General features: G+C 42.3%; 1 protein-coding gene across 3 annotated transcripts in view; it reads right to left on the reverse strand.

Annotated features, from left to right (window-relative positions):
• Nucleotides 1–12961, reverse strand: part of Mia3 (MIA SH3 domain ER export factor 3) — a 59560-nt gene that overhangs the window by 1779 nt on the left and 44820 nt on the right. For 2 of the 3 annotated variants that reach the window (XM_045141810.1, XM_012947729.2), the window contains 17 exons: nucleotides 12577–12654; nucleotides 12358–12468; nucleotides 11037–11108; nucleotides 10761–10865; nucleotides 9849–9971; nucleotides 9648–9759; nucleotides 8350–8405; nucleotides 8170–8260; nucleotides 7871–8009; nucleotides 5077–5178; nucleotides 4106–4166; nucleotides 3971–4006; nucleotides 3826–3893; nucleotides 3616–3716; nucleotides 3311–3448; nucleotides 2167–2235; nucleotides 1997–2070 (listed from right to left, as the gene is read on the reverse strand). In XM_045141810.1, the coding sequence (XP_044997745.1) occupies nucleotides 1997–2070; nucleotides 2167–2235; nucleotides 3311–3448; nucleotides 3616–3716; nucleotides 3826–3893; nucleotides 3971–4006; nucleotides 4106–4166; nucleotides 5077–5178; nucleotides 7871–8009; nucleotides 8170–8260; nucleotides 8350–8405; nucleotides 9648–9759; nucleotides 9849–9971; nucleotides 10761–10865; nucleotides 11037–11108; nucleotides 12358–12468; nucleotides 12577–12654 (1536 nt within the window). Of the gene's footprint in view, nucleotides 1–1794; nucleotides 1867–1996; nucleotides 2071–2166; nucleotides 2236–3310; nucleotides 3449–3615; nucleotides 3717–3825; nucleotides 3894–3970; nucleotides 4007–4105; nucleotides 4167–5076; nucleotides 5179–7870; nucleotides 8010–8169; nucleotides 8261–8349; nucleotides 8406–9647; nucleotides 9760–9848; nucleotides 9972–10760; nucleotides 10866–11036; nucleotides 11109–12357; nucleotides 12469–12576; nucleotides 12655–12961 lie in introns of all 3 variants that reach the window. The other variant, XM_045141811.1, reaches the window with a different exon arrangement.

A 12961-nucleotide genomic window follows, 5' to 3' on the forward strand; every position in this document is an offset into this window, starting at 1 on the left:
TAACAGCCCGTCCCACCCTGTTCCCACCAGCAGCTCAGTGGTTAGAAGGGTTATCACGAGTAAGAGCGCCCACTGAAGAAAAGGGAGAGGACTATTAGCTCATTAAGGGGTGACTTGAGACAAAGGTCATGCCATACACACTGTGAAGTATAACCAAGGGAATCCCACCCACCTCATGTCCCTCTCATTACCAAATAGCTCATTACCTACACATTATGAAAACAGAACACAAAATTAAAATCCAGGGCTGGTTAGCAGTTCAGGTGCTTGCTTGTGAAGCCTAAGGACCCAGGTTCAATTCCCTGGTACCCATGTAAGCCAGGTGCACAATGTGGCACATGCATCTGAAATTGTATGCAGTGGCTGGAGGCCCTGGTGTGCCTATTCTCTATCAGCCTCCCTCCCTCTCAAATAAAGTATTTAAAAATCTTAAAAAATCCATTTTTTATACAAGTAACAATACCTTCAAATGGGCCTTTAGTATATTAGAATTCTCAAATCATGAAATACATCTGGCAATCTTACTTTAAACATGAGGGCTTTGGCTGAAGGTCATACTGCACATAAGAAAGCAAGCTGGAACTCAGCCCCAGGCCTCATTCCTAGCCTGTGCTCCCCTCTACTTTGTAACAGGGTTTATGCTCTCTCTTTGAACTGCAAAAGGGTTTGAGTCTCATCCAAACTACCCTTGATGAAAATATTTCTCGTAAGATGTATATTCCTGGAATCCTGTACTAACCTTCAGAGTATTTGCCAAATGGTTCTATGCATTAATTAGGAAGGCAAAGCTCGTATTTACTTTCACTCACTGGTAGCATGGTACAGTCTGAGACACTTAACTTGTAGAAACCAGGTTGACAGCATTTACACTGACAGCAATGGACAGCAGCCCTGCGACAGCCATCAGAAGACATGGCTACTATTGTAGCTATATGCATTACATAAGAATGCATTTCTCTGAACATATTAAAGACACTGCTTGAGACTGCATCAGGGGATGACACAGGTTCACTGTTTCACTCCCAGAATCCTATTACCAGTCTAACCTCAGACCATTCAAACTAGGATTTCCCTACTATAGAACAGGAGTCCTCCCACCCCCGGTTGGTTTTTCAAGGTAGGGTCTCACTCTAGCCCACGCTAACCTGGAATGCACTATGTAGTCCCAGGGTGGCCCTGAACTCCCACTGATTCTGATTCTCCTACCTCTGCCTCTCAAGTGCTGGGATAAAGGCATGTGACACCATGCCTGGGTTGAGGAGGAGTTTCTTTTGGTTTTTTAATTATTAGAGACAGAGAGTGAGTGAGTGAGAATGGGCGCGCCAGGGCCTCTAGCCACTGCAAACGAACTCCAGGCGAACTCCAGGCGCATGCGCCACCACGTGCGTCTGGCTTTCATGGGACCTGGCTCTGTTAAGCCATCTCTCCAGCCCTAGGGGAATTTTTAAATAGCTTATTTCCAAAATAGATAATGACAATGAATGATATGATTTGTAAGCAATTTACTTTGCCTCAGAGCATTCAACATGAAGTACACGTAGTTGGAGTGATGGCTTTCATTCTGTACTTACAATTATGACAAATGCTCTAAAAGTGGTTAATTATTTAACCAAAACAGGAAAGAAATCAACAATTGACCAGACTGACTTCAGTGACACTGCCAGGTCAAAACAGTAAGATCAATATTGCCATTTAATATGAAGTGGAGGATCAGTGCCATGCTTCTCATCCTCTTTCCAGAAACACAGCAAGCAGAATCAAAGGCACTTCAGTCATCAGCCTCCCAGCACTTACTACAACTGGACATTCCACCACAGGGGTCATGTTGGTAGCTGAGGGCCCTTCAGGTTCTTGGCGAACAGTTTGCTTTTTAAAAAACAGTGGAATAGTACAGATAGAACACATAAGCAGGTGGTGAGGCAGAGCGCGCGCAGTGGGAAAGTGTGCGTTCTTACGTTGTGTTGTGCCATTCCCCCACAGTGGCCTCGGCGCTTACCTTGCCTTCGGACAGCCCCTTAGCGGGGGAGGAGCTTCTGGAGCTACTGTTCATCGCCGAGCCTGGTCCCGGCTCTATGAGAGGACAAGGATGGGTCAAGTCAGGCCACCTGACTGGCGCTCTAAAAAGAGTGCAAAGGCCCTGCTGCTACTTCAGGCTTGAGTACTCACCCGAGGCAGCATGCTTCCCAGACGCCTCCACTGGCCACCGAGGCCGGGGCAACAGCCCATCCGCAGACCCTGGAGAGAAACAATAGCCTTGCAGGTAATTCTTTTTGTTGTTGCTTTTTGGTTTTTCAAGGTAGAGTCTCACTCTAGCCCAGGCTGACCTGGAACTTACTATGTAGTCTTAGGGTGGCCTCGAACTCAACGGTGATCCACCTACCTCTGCCTCCCAAGTGCTGGGATTAAAGGCATCCACCACCATGCCCAGCCTGATTGCTACTTCTTAAAAGTATTAAAACCAGGGCTGCCTTGGGTTTAAGACTATAGAAATTATGGCTCAGATGTATTGAGGGATTTTTGTTGTTGTCCATAATTGTTCTTTTCTTTAAAAAAAAAAAAAAAGAGGCAGAAGTAGGAGGATCACCATGAGTTTGAGGCCACCCTGAGACTACATAGTGAATTCCAGGTTAGCCTAGGCTAGAGTGAGATCCTACCTCGAAAAACCAAAAAAAAAAAAAAAAAAAAAGTAGCAATCAACTCTGCATATTACAGTGCTGGTCCTGTGTCACAGATGTGACATAATTCTATAGTCTTCCCCTTTAAGTCTGTATATAATCTGACTTCTTAGCCAACATTACACATGAAATTAGAACTATGATTTACAGCATTTCACATTACAGTAACACGAAATGAAAGCATGCATGCTACATAAACTGTAGTTTTAAGGCACTTTTATAATATTTGAGAGAGGAATCACTAGAAACTCAAGATAGGTGCTTCATTCCCAGTGTAAAACCTTTGAAAGAGAGAAAATACAGGGGCCTTGGGAAAATAAGGAAATGCTCTGTTCTACAGCACATCTTGCAAAGAAGTAGTTTTCTCAATACTGGGCAGACCCAAATTCTAGAATGCTGTTTTTATTAGAATTCTCAAAAGGAGCTAGATGTGGTGGCGCACACCTTTAATCCCAGCACTGGGGAGACAGAGGTAGGAGGATCACTGTGAGTTCAAGGCCACCCTGAGAGTACATCGTGAATTCCAGGTCAGCCTGGGCTAGAGTGAGACCCTACCTCTATAAATAATAAATAAAGAAGCTTAAAAGGAAAAAATAAAACCACTTTAAACAGTTCATTGCCAAGTGACTGCTTACCAAATTCATTTCTAGGCATGTCTCTTCGACTGAGTGTGGCAGAGAGAGGTCTTCCAGGTAGCTCAGCTGACAGGGGAGGGGAGCATTCTCCACCACTCACAGGGGATGGGCCAAAAGAGCCATTCTGGCTCAGTGGACCTAAAGATAGCAATGCCTCATTACCCCTTTCAGACAGATTTTCCTGTAGTTAGCTCCTGGAATAATTTCTAGGGTATCATGACTATCACAGAAATAATTTGCATACATTATGCACTACTGATAATAATAATAATAACAACAATGCTGCTGTTTCCCAATGACCCCACCTCTCCGGGGAGGGTTTTGTGTATTTGGTCTTCCTGGCATCGGTTTTACAATCACAGGTTCATCTTGCCGCATTGCCATTTTTTGCGTCATTTCCAGTAACCTTGAATATTGAGAAAAAATGGATTTAAGTATGAACAATCAATTCCTTACTAGGTGCCAGCCAGCATTAATGTTTCTAAAAAGCACTGAAAAGATACCAAGTTGCATACTTGTGTCTTAGGTCAGCAGCTTCCCTCTTCTCTTCCGCTATAGCTCTTTCTGCAGCTCGGGCTTTGAGCTGTTGAAGAAAAACGGTTCAGATTCAGAAGCAGGAGGCAATGCACAAAACAAAGTAAAGGGGGAGGGGGATCTTACCCAGTTATCATGAGCTTTCTTCTCGTGAGCAGCAATCTGAAGAAGAAAATACATCACCATGTTTAGGGCTCACTAGAATTATCTACTTGATATCAGAGCATTCTGCAACTAAATGTAGGCCAGTATGATTTTTACCTGGCTTTTGAATGAGCGTTCTGTTTTCTGTAATTCTTCTTCCATTTCTTCAATTCTCCGCCTAAGAATTATACTTGGCTTTATCAAGTAAAACACAACTGAATAAAATTTGAAACAGCTTATGTTTCCTTGACTCTGACAGCAACAGTTTTAAAGATCTCACTGGACATATATAACATGCTTTAGGGCTGGAGAGCAGTTAAGGTGCTTGCCTGTGAAGCCCAAGGACTTACACATTCGACTCTCCAGATCCCATGTAAGCCAAACGCACAGTGATGCAAGTGTGCAATATCACTCATGTGCACAAGGGGGTGCAAGTGTCTGGGGTTCAATTATAGTGGCTAGAAGCCCTGTAACGCCAATATTCTCTCTCTTATTTAAAATAAAATAAAAAGACCAGTCTATTGGGCTTGCCTCAAAAAAAATGCTTTATATAGTTACAATAGAAGTACAGTATAATTAAAACTATCATTTAATTTAATGGCTGGAAAGTCTTGAGTTGGTAGACTGTAATTTCCTTCAAAATAGTCTTAAATAATCCAACTATGACTAATTTCTGTCATATATTTTTCTTCTTAATTGTACCTATAGAAAATTAAACAGACTTTTACAACTACTGGCTCTTTCAAATGGCACAGTCACTGTACTGGTTTTTGAGTCACACTGCAAACTAGAATTACTGCAGCATACAAACCAGAGCTATCTGCATGACTTAAGTTCCCCTGCGTCCCTGCTGGTGCTTGGTCTAAGCTAATTTGTCTTAACTTTTTTCATCATTAAAATGCTTCCTTAGAGAGAAAAAACAGAAAAAAAAACAGAAAAAAAAATGCTTCCTTTGTGTGAATTCAGTGTATTCATATGCAGTCATCACTTATTTATTTGTCTGGGCTATTTTCCTCTTCAGAATACAGTGTTAAAAGAAGATAAGCCCTGGTGCCTTAACACAACCCTCCTGTCCAACCCAAACGCACTTGTAGGTTTTCACTTCCTCTGCTGCTGAAACCACCTTCTCGTCCGCAGCTGACAGCCGCTGCTCTCTGTCTTGCCGCTCAAACTCTTCTTGACTCAGTTTCCTAAAAGAAAACCAGTTGTCAAGTAAGTGACAGTCTTTCCTCACAGCAGTCAGTACTCTTTTCAAACATCACTTCCCATGGCCAGTCATCAGAAGTCAGGAAGAGACTCAAACTCTGACCTCTTGGCAAATTATGTCCATTTTCTAACTCTCACCATAATTTTCTACCACTAGTAAATCAAGTGAATGCAAGCAGCAGCAGTGGTGCTCCAGGGAGTCTGCTGGAGACAACAAGAACTTCTCCTTTGATCAGAGACACCAAGCAATTTAACACAACTAAGCCAGGGGAAAATTACTTTCCTTACTTCTGCCAGGGAGAAAGGTTCAAACAAAGTACACTTCTTGTTCCATGGAAGACCTATTGCTCACCCAGGATTGGTACTATGACAGAGACCCAGCCAGCTAGAGAAAAAGCCTTTCAGAAATGACTTAACTATGCAGTTAAGCACAGCATTTCTCACTTCCAATGTGGAAACCCACTGCTGATTAGGGAAAGAAGCAAATCAATGACTAGTCCAGAAAATGAGTCAGAACTGCCCATAAAGGTGTGCACTGCTAAAAACTGGTCTTAACCCTAACCATGAACTTCAATATGTCAATCTACTGTAGCATGGATTGTAAAGATAGTAACAAGTGGAAAAACAGACAGGAATTTGAGATTTTGTTTCCAATAAGAGATGAGCTAGCCTGGGAACACTGAACAGTCAGAACCTCTAACATGGACAAAAGTAGAAAGCATGGGCTGCAGAGATGGCTCAGTGGTTAAGGAGTCTGCCTGCAAAGCCCAAACCCAGGTTCAATTCCCCAGTACCCATGTAAGGTGGTGTATGCATCTGGAGTTCATTTGCAGTGAGTGGAGACCCTGGCACATCCATTCTCTTTCTCAAATTAACAATAAAAAAAATGGTAGGAAGCACGTGCGTGACAGCACCAGAACTGGCCAGGCGCACACGAGGCCAAGACCCGACAGGGACAGGGTCAGAATGACATGTACAACTGGCATTCTAAGCCTTTTCCCCCTAAATTTCACCCACACATTGAAGACAATGCAGGAATATAAAAGGAGCTTTCAACACATTCCCAGACTTGGAGAAAAAAAGAGATTTTAGCTATTGGGGTGGGGGGATGGTGGTCCTAGTAAAATGCACAGGCTTTGAGTTGAGACTTAAGCAGCCAAGGAAGGAGAAGCCAAGATTATGAATCCTAGCAGAAATAGAAAGCATGCAACAAACTGCTGGGCATGGGCTAGGGAAATGGCTGAGTGGACAGACAGCAGGGAAAAGCTTATTAACTCAATCTATAAAATAGTTCACCAATTTTTTTTGAAGTGAAAATGAGAAATATTTCTCTTGAGCAGGCCAGTCACTGAGAACTGGCCCGAACCAAGCTTGGAGAAGAATCTGAGCAGTTGCTCAGTGAGCACAGACTTCGAAGTTCAGGGTATGATCTCAGTGTCAGCGCCTTAAGCAGCTAAGGCCTATAAAGGGTTAAATGTGCTAAGCAAGACATTTTCTAACACTGCTGCTCTCTAAGCCGAAGGGCGAGTTCAGCTACTGAGACTAACAACACAAGTACCAGCTGCCACAGACAATCCAACTTAAATAATGTGCGTATGTCTGGAAGAGGAAAAATCTTTCAGTGCACTAAAAAGTGAAAAATAAATAAGTAAAGCCTAGGACCAAATTTGAGATGTGTACAAGATTACCACTTAAACATTCACTCCAAATAAGTACTTCTGAAATCCAAATTCCTAATGTCCTTGCCCCTTACTATGTGAGGTTTATGCTAAAACTTTGGAACTATTGAAGTCCAAACTTCACTTTTGCTCCTTTTGAGTTTTTGTTCTACTGAAAAATGTCATATGCTGGGTGTGGTGGCACACACCTTTAATCCCAGCACTTGGGAGACAGAGGTAGGAGGATCACCATGAGTTTGAGGCCAGCCTGGGAATACATAGTGAATTCCAGGTCAGCCTTGGAAAACAAACAAAACAAAACTTATGCATCTTGATCACACCCTTGAAGGTTCAGTGGAGTAGGTAGTGGGAAGAACGTTAGAAGCCAAAGTATAGAGGTATGGGGAAGAGTGCTTTGTAATACTGTCTTCTGGACACGAAGTGACCTTGGACTCGTGACCTCACAGCTGCTGTTACCTGCACAATATTAAGCCCATCAACATGTCATCGTGGATGATGGAGGAAGGGGAAAAAAGACATAAAAATGGTAAAGAGACTGGCTGGAAAGAAAGGGTTTAGTAGAAGAGGAATGGAAGGGGAAAAAAAAGCAATGTGAGGAGACTAAGATCAAAATACATTATGTACATGTATCAACATTGTCAATAAAAAGAAGTATCATACAAGTCACTCAGGACTTTTTTCAAGATGTATCAGAATTGTACAACTGACCACAGAGAAAGGGAAATCAGGGGCAGAGCCATGGGAAGGGTGTGAACCTTTGAAACGAGCACTTTCACAGCAGTAGCTGTTAGTACCTGTCACCACTCCCCATTCAAACAGGCCAGTTTCTGACAACTGGCTAGACTGAAAAGAAAAAGGTGCAAGTTATGGAGAACAGGGCACAAATCTCTACCAACTACAAGTGGGAAATAAAGGTAAGTAATCTTGATAGGAGAGAAAACTCTGAATTTGCCTGTACATTCTGTGATGAGAACACTAACACATAACGAGATCATACTTCTGCAGAGCCATCTCCTTCTGCTGGTAGAGCTCATTCAGAATCTCCACTTTCTGCCTCAGCATTTTGCACTCGTCTTCCAGCCCCGCCTTGGCAGTCTGCAGGGAACTGCGGTCATCTTCTAGCTTCCTTATTTGTTCTGTAAAGAGTGAGACAGTTTTTCTTCTATGTGCACAGAGACTTGGAACCTGAGTGAATGGTAGTGCTGAGGAGAGATGCATGAAAGCAAGGGCCCAGTCTCTATCTTTCCAACAAGGTTCAAAATATCTCCAGAATAGGGCAATTTCTCAAGAGCCTACCTTCTAAGGTACATTTAGTAGACATCGAGGCTCTCAGCTTAAGTTGTAAGAGCTTCAGGTCCTCTTCAACTACTGACACTGCAGTTTGTGTCTAGAAATTGCAGAGTACAGATGGAGTGTTAAAGAGAAGACATGGGAGACTTCACAGGCACTAAGGAGACTTTGTAAGAAGGACCATACCCGAGAAACATCCATCATTTGCTTAATTTGATTTTTTATCTTCTCACTCCGGTCACCTAAAAGAGAAAAGGATTCAATTACCATTTTTTCCCCTTTTTTTAAACTAATTTTCCTAATGTCCCTAAAACAATGACAAACTCAAACACTGGACTAAAGCACCAATTAAAAAAAAAACACCAATTATTCAACAGAACTGATTAAGACTTTTTGATTTATAAGAGCTACAGATGTAACTGGAGAGATGGCTTAACAGTTAAGGTGCTTGCCTGCAAAGCCAAAGGACCCAGATTCAATTCTCCAGTACCCATGTAAGACAGATGCACAAGGTGGTGCATGCATCTAGTGTTTGTTTGCAGTGGCTAGAAGCCCTGGTGCACCCATTCACTCCTTTCTCCCCCTCTGTCAAATAAATAAATAAAAATTTTAAGAAATATATAAAAAATCAATGCTCAGGGCTGGAGAGGTGGCTTAGTGGTTAAGGCACTTGCCTGTGAAGCCTAAGGACCCAGGTTCAATTTTCCAGGACCCACATACGCCAGATGCACAATGTAGCACATGAGTCTGGAGTTTATTTGTAGTGGCTACAGGCCCTGACACACCCATTCTCTCTCTCTCCCTGATTCTTTCTCAAAATAAATAACCTGATTATTAAAAAGTCAACTCTCAATTTGTTTAATCATAATGTTACTTTAGCTGTTGAGCAGGAGACGTGAAAGAGAGCCCTTTTTCTGTCCCAGATCTACTCCACCTGGACAAGTGTTTTATTTAGACTCATCCATCTATTCTCCCCCAATGTGCTATCAGATATATGGCTTAAAACATCCACTAAGCATGTAATCAAGTGGGGAGACAATATCTAAAACACTTTCTCATCAATAAATACACTATCCTCTAGCATCCTGCTACATTCCAGCCTATCTCACAGCCTTAGTTAAGATTCCAACCACTTTTGTGCTCTGAAGACAGTTGTGTGCCATAAAGCCAGAGCCACATAAAAGATTCATGTTGTAATAAATGACGTCCATAAAGCTAAGAGACAAGTCCCTTTCTGTGCAGCATGCACTGCGCAGAGGACTATGGTGATGACGCAGCTGCAGGGTGCACGTCATCTCAGTGGAGCAGGAGAACAGGCATGGCTACTACTACGCTGACCCAGCAACCCAGCTGGGCCAAATGGGCCAATGCACCTGCAAGCCCAGTGATGGCAGCTACAGCTCCTGGGCGACAACAAATTCAGCAGCTGAAAGCATCAGCCTTCTTAAAGACAAGAGGGGAAAATGGCCCCACCTCCCTCTTACCTCCCACTTCTCCATTGGCTAATTCATCTGACTCCTTTCCTCCTTTGCTTTGATCCTCAAATTCAAGGTCACACTCTAGCCGATTCAATTGTGTAATACAATTAGTCAAAGCCTAAAAGAAGTGAAAGGGTGTGAGAGCCTCTCAACGTTAACTCAGGAAAATCTGTGAGATTCAGCGTGTACTTGTGAGCATGAACTTACGTTAATATTATCATCTTTGTATGTAAGAGCTACTTCCAAGTCTTTCTGAGACTTCTCACATGACTTGATTTGCTCACTGAGCTCAGCGTGTGATTTACTCCATTCCTCAATCTGCTGCTGCAACTGAAAAGTCAGAACACATGAACTCCGATGGCTTGAGGGCTTTCTAAACAAGAGAGCTGGGGGACTATGTAAGGGAGACAGGTGACAGAGTAGGAGACCAACCTGTTACAAAGAGCTAAAACCCCAGTTAAAGACATGGGGTAGGTAGTCCCAACCCTCAGCTGCAGTAAGAACAATGGAGCTGTCAAGGAAGTTGACCATAATTACTGCATCCCTCAGAATTGTGGCTAATTCAAGTATTTACTTTCAATAGGAATCTGTGGGACATCTCACTGACTCCTAAGTCCAGCCCCTGGTCACATAACCTTCCCTTCACCAGTGAAGAAGTAACTATTCAAAAGAGGATTATAAAATACTTAGTTCTTGGTCTAAAAAGCCAAGCCACTGTCTGTTTGAGGCTACTCTAGTTTAATAACGCATTGGTATTCAACAAGATTGAAGAATAAACGCTAACTGCAAAGAGTTGTCCAAAAGCCAGTAGTGGTGGCGCACGCCTTTAATCCCAGCACTTGGGAGGCAAAGGTAGGAGGATCACCGTGAGTTCAAGGCCAGTTTGGGAGTACATAGTGAATTCCAGGTCAGCTCAGCCTCAGCTAGGAAAACCAAAAAAGAAAAACCACCTCATAGAGAAAGACAGAACAGAATGCGTGCATGTCCTCAGTTTGGGAAACACAGTCTCATTTCTAAACCTTTGGAAACCAGAGCCAGCAGGAGTCTCTTCTTTAAAAAGAGATCTGAGCAAAGCTCACTGGAAGGAAATTTTATTTTCCATGATGAACTTTTCTTTACCTGCTCTTTCTTCTTCTTAAGACGAGCATTTTCTTCTTGAGCCCGGTGGCACTCAGACTTTACCTTCTCTTCACTAAGCTTAGCTTCATTAAGGGCAATCTGAACCTAAGGCAAAACATTCCTATTAGTGAATTAATTCCAAAGGAATAAGGGGTTACATTTCCCAGCCCCAAATCATATATTCTTTTTTTGCACATTTCAGTACACAACACGTTTTTCCTCATCAGCAAAAGGAAGACACAGCATTGATACTCTGCAGGAGCCACAGCAGTTTACCTCTGACAGCTCAGATGCATTCATGGAAATAATGTCCTTTAACTTTTCTATGGACTTCTTCTTTTCCAGTATCTGGCGTGGGAAAACAAAGCACAGAGCTGCATTAGCTCTCACTCAATCACACATGTGTTCACTCAGGAACAGAACACATCCCAAGCCACACCTACATCTTAGGTAAAAGCAGGGGATACAATTTTGGCCTAAGAGAAGAATCAAGCACTTAAAATTGAAGTCAGTTATTTCACAGCATCTATAACCTTCTTGTTTATAGGAAAATACAGTATATAACTACAGAAAAAGATGAAAGTAAACAAAATGAAAGCATTTCCAGGTAAACCACACAGCACATTTAAAAAAAAAAAAAAAAAAAAAAAAACAGGGCTGGAGAGATGGCTTAGCAGTTAAGCACTTGCCTGTGAAGCCTAAGGACCCCGGTTCGAGGCTCAATTCCCCAGGACCCACGTTAGCCAGATGCACAAGGGGGCGCACGCATCTGGAGTTCATTTGCAGTGGCTGGAGGCCCTGGCGCACCCATTCCCTCTCTCTTTCTCTCTCTCTCTCTCTCTGTTGCTCTCAAATAATAAAAAAAAAAAAAATTAAAAAAAAAAAAACAAGGTCACTTGAAAATTTTTCTTGCCTATGGGCTGAAGAGTAAACAGCCAGATGTGGTGGCATACACTTTGGAGGCTGAGGTAGGAGCATTACTGTGAGTTCAAGGCTAGCCTGGACTACATATTGAGTTCCAGGTCAGTCTGGGATAGAGTGAGATCCTACTTCAAAAGAACAAAAAGAAGAGAAAACAGACAAAGTCTCACATACAGCATACAGAAGAATTCTTAAGACTTTATGAAGGCACTAACTCCTCAAGGAGGTAGACCATAACTTGTCACTCTATCTGCAGGCTGTGTCCAGTAGCTTCCTTCCAGAAAAATAAAATTGAGCACGGGCTGACAGCAGTGAAGACATGAAAACTGCGGCCTTTGCTAGGGATCTAGCTTAGCTGGGGGACAAGACATACTATCTCTATAAGTTTTAGGTAAAACTAAACTAGAAGGTTCTTTTTAAAAAAAAAAAAAGAATTTTTGTGACAAAATAAAATATACAAACCAATCATCTTAGCTTCCTCCTTGTTCTGCCAGCTTTGAAGGACAGAGCCAACAGTAAGAAAATTATCCACAGTTGGGAACAAAGAAACCTCCTAGGCCTGTGAGACTAACTTGCTGACTTAGTGCTTCTCAAGAGCAGAAGTATACTAACTTCCCCAACTCCCATTCCTACTCAACAGCCAGATCACAGCGACGGTGAGCAGCAGAGCACTCACCAAGTCCTGATTCTTGAGATTCTGTTCCCTTTCAGAGTCTAACATAAGACGGAGACTTTGGGTTCTGTCACGTAGAACTTCATTAGTTTCTTCAAGTGCCTTGATTTTTTCCTACAACACAAGATTTTAAATTAGTGAGAATGACTCATAACATCTACTTTTGACTTTAGAATGTAATTTCTACCCCCATCTCCCTACCTGGAGGGATTTTTTTTTTACCTTATATTTAATTGCTTCATCAGAGAGAATGACATTTTGTTTCTTGGTTTCTTGAACATGTTTCTTTGATTCTTTGATCTATGTAAAATAAAAGCATTTGGAATTTTAAGAAATACCAATTACAGTGCTATCAAAACTTACTTCCAAGTATATGTGATCCCTTCAGAACAAAGTAGTACTTTATAAATATAATGACCATTTATGATGTGAATAGTTCACAGGAAATAATGAAATGAGAAAACATTTTGTTTGTTTTTTTCCAGGTAGGGTCTCACTCTGGCCCAAGCTGACCTGGAACTCACTCTGTAGTGCCAGGGTGGCCTTGAACTCACAGTGATCCTCTATCTCCTGAGTGCTGGGATTAAAGGTGTGTGCCACCAAGGCC

This window comes from Jaculus jaculus, chromosome 1 (genome assembly GCF_020740685.1).
Source record: "Jaculus jaculus isolate mJacJac1 chromosome 1, mJacJac1.mat.Y.cur, whole genome shotgun sequence".
Taxonomy (NCBI): Eukaryota; Metazoa; Chordata; class Mammalia; order Rodentia; family Dipodidae; genus Jaculus; species Jaculus jaculus.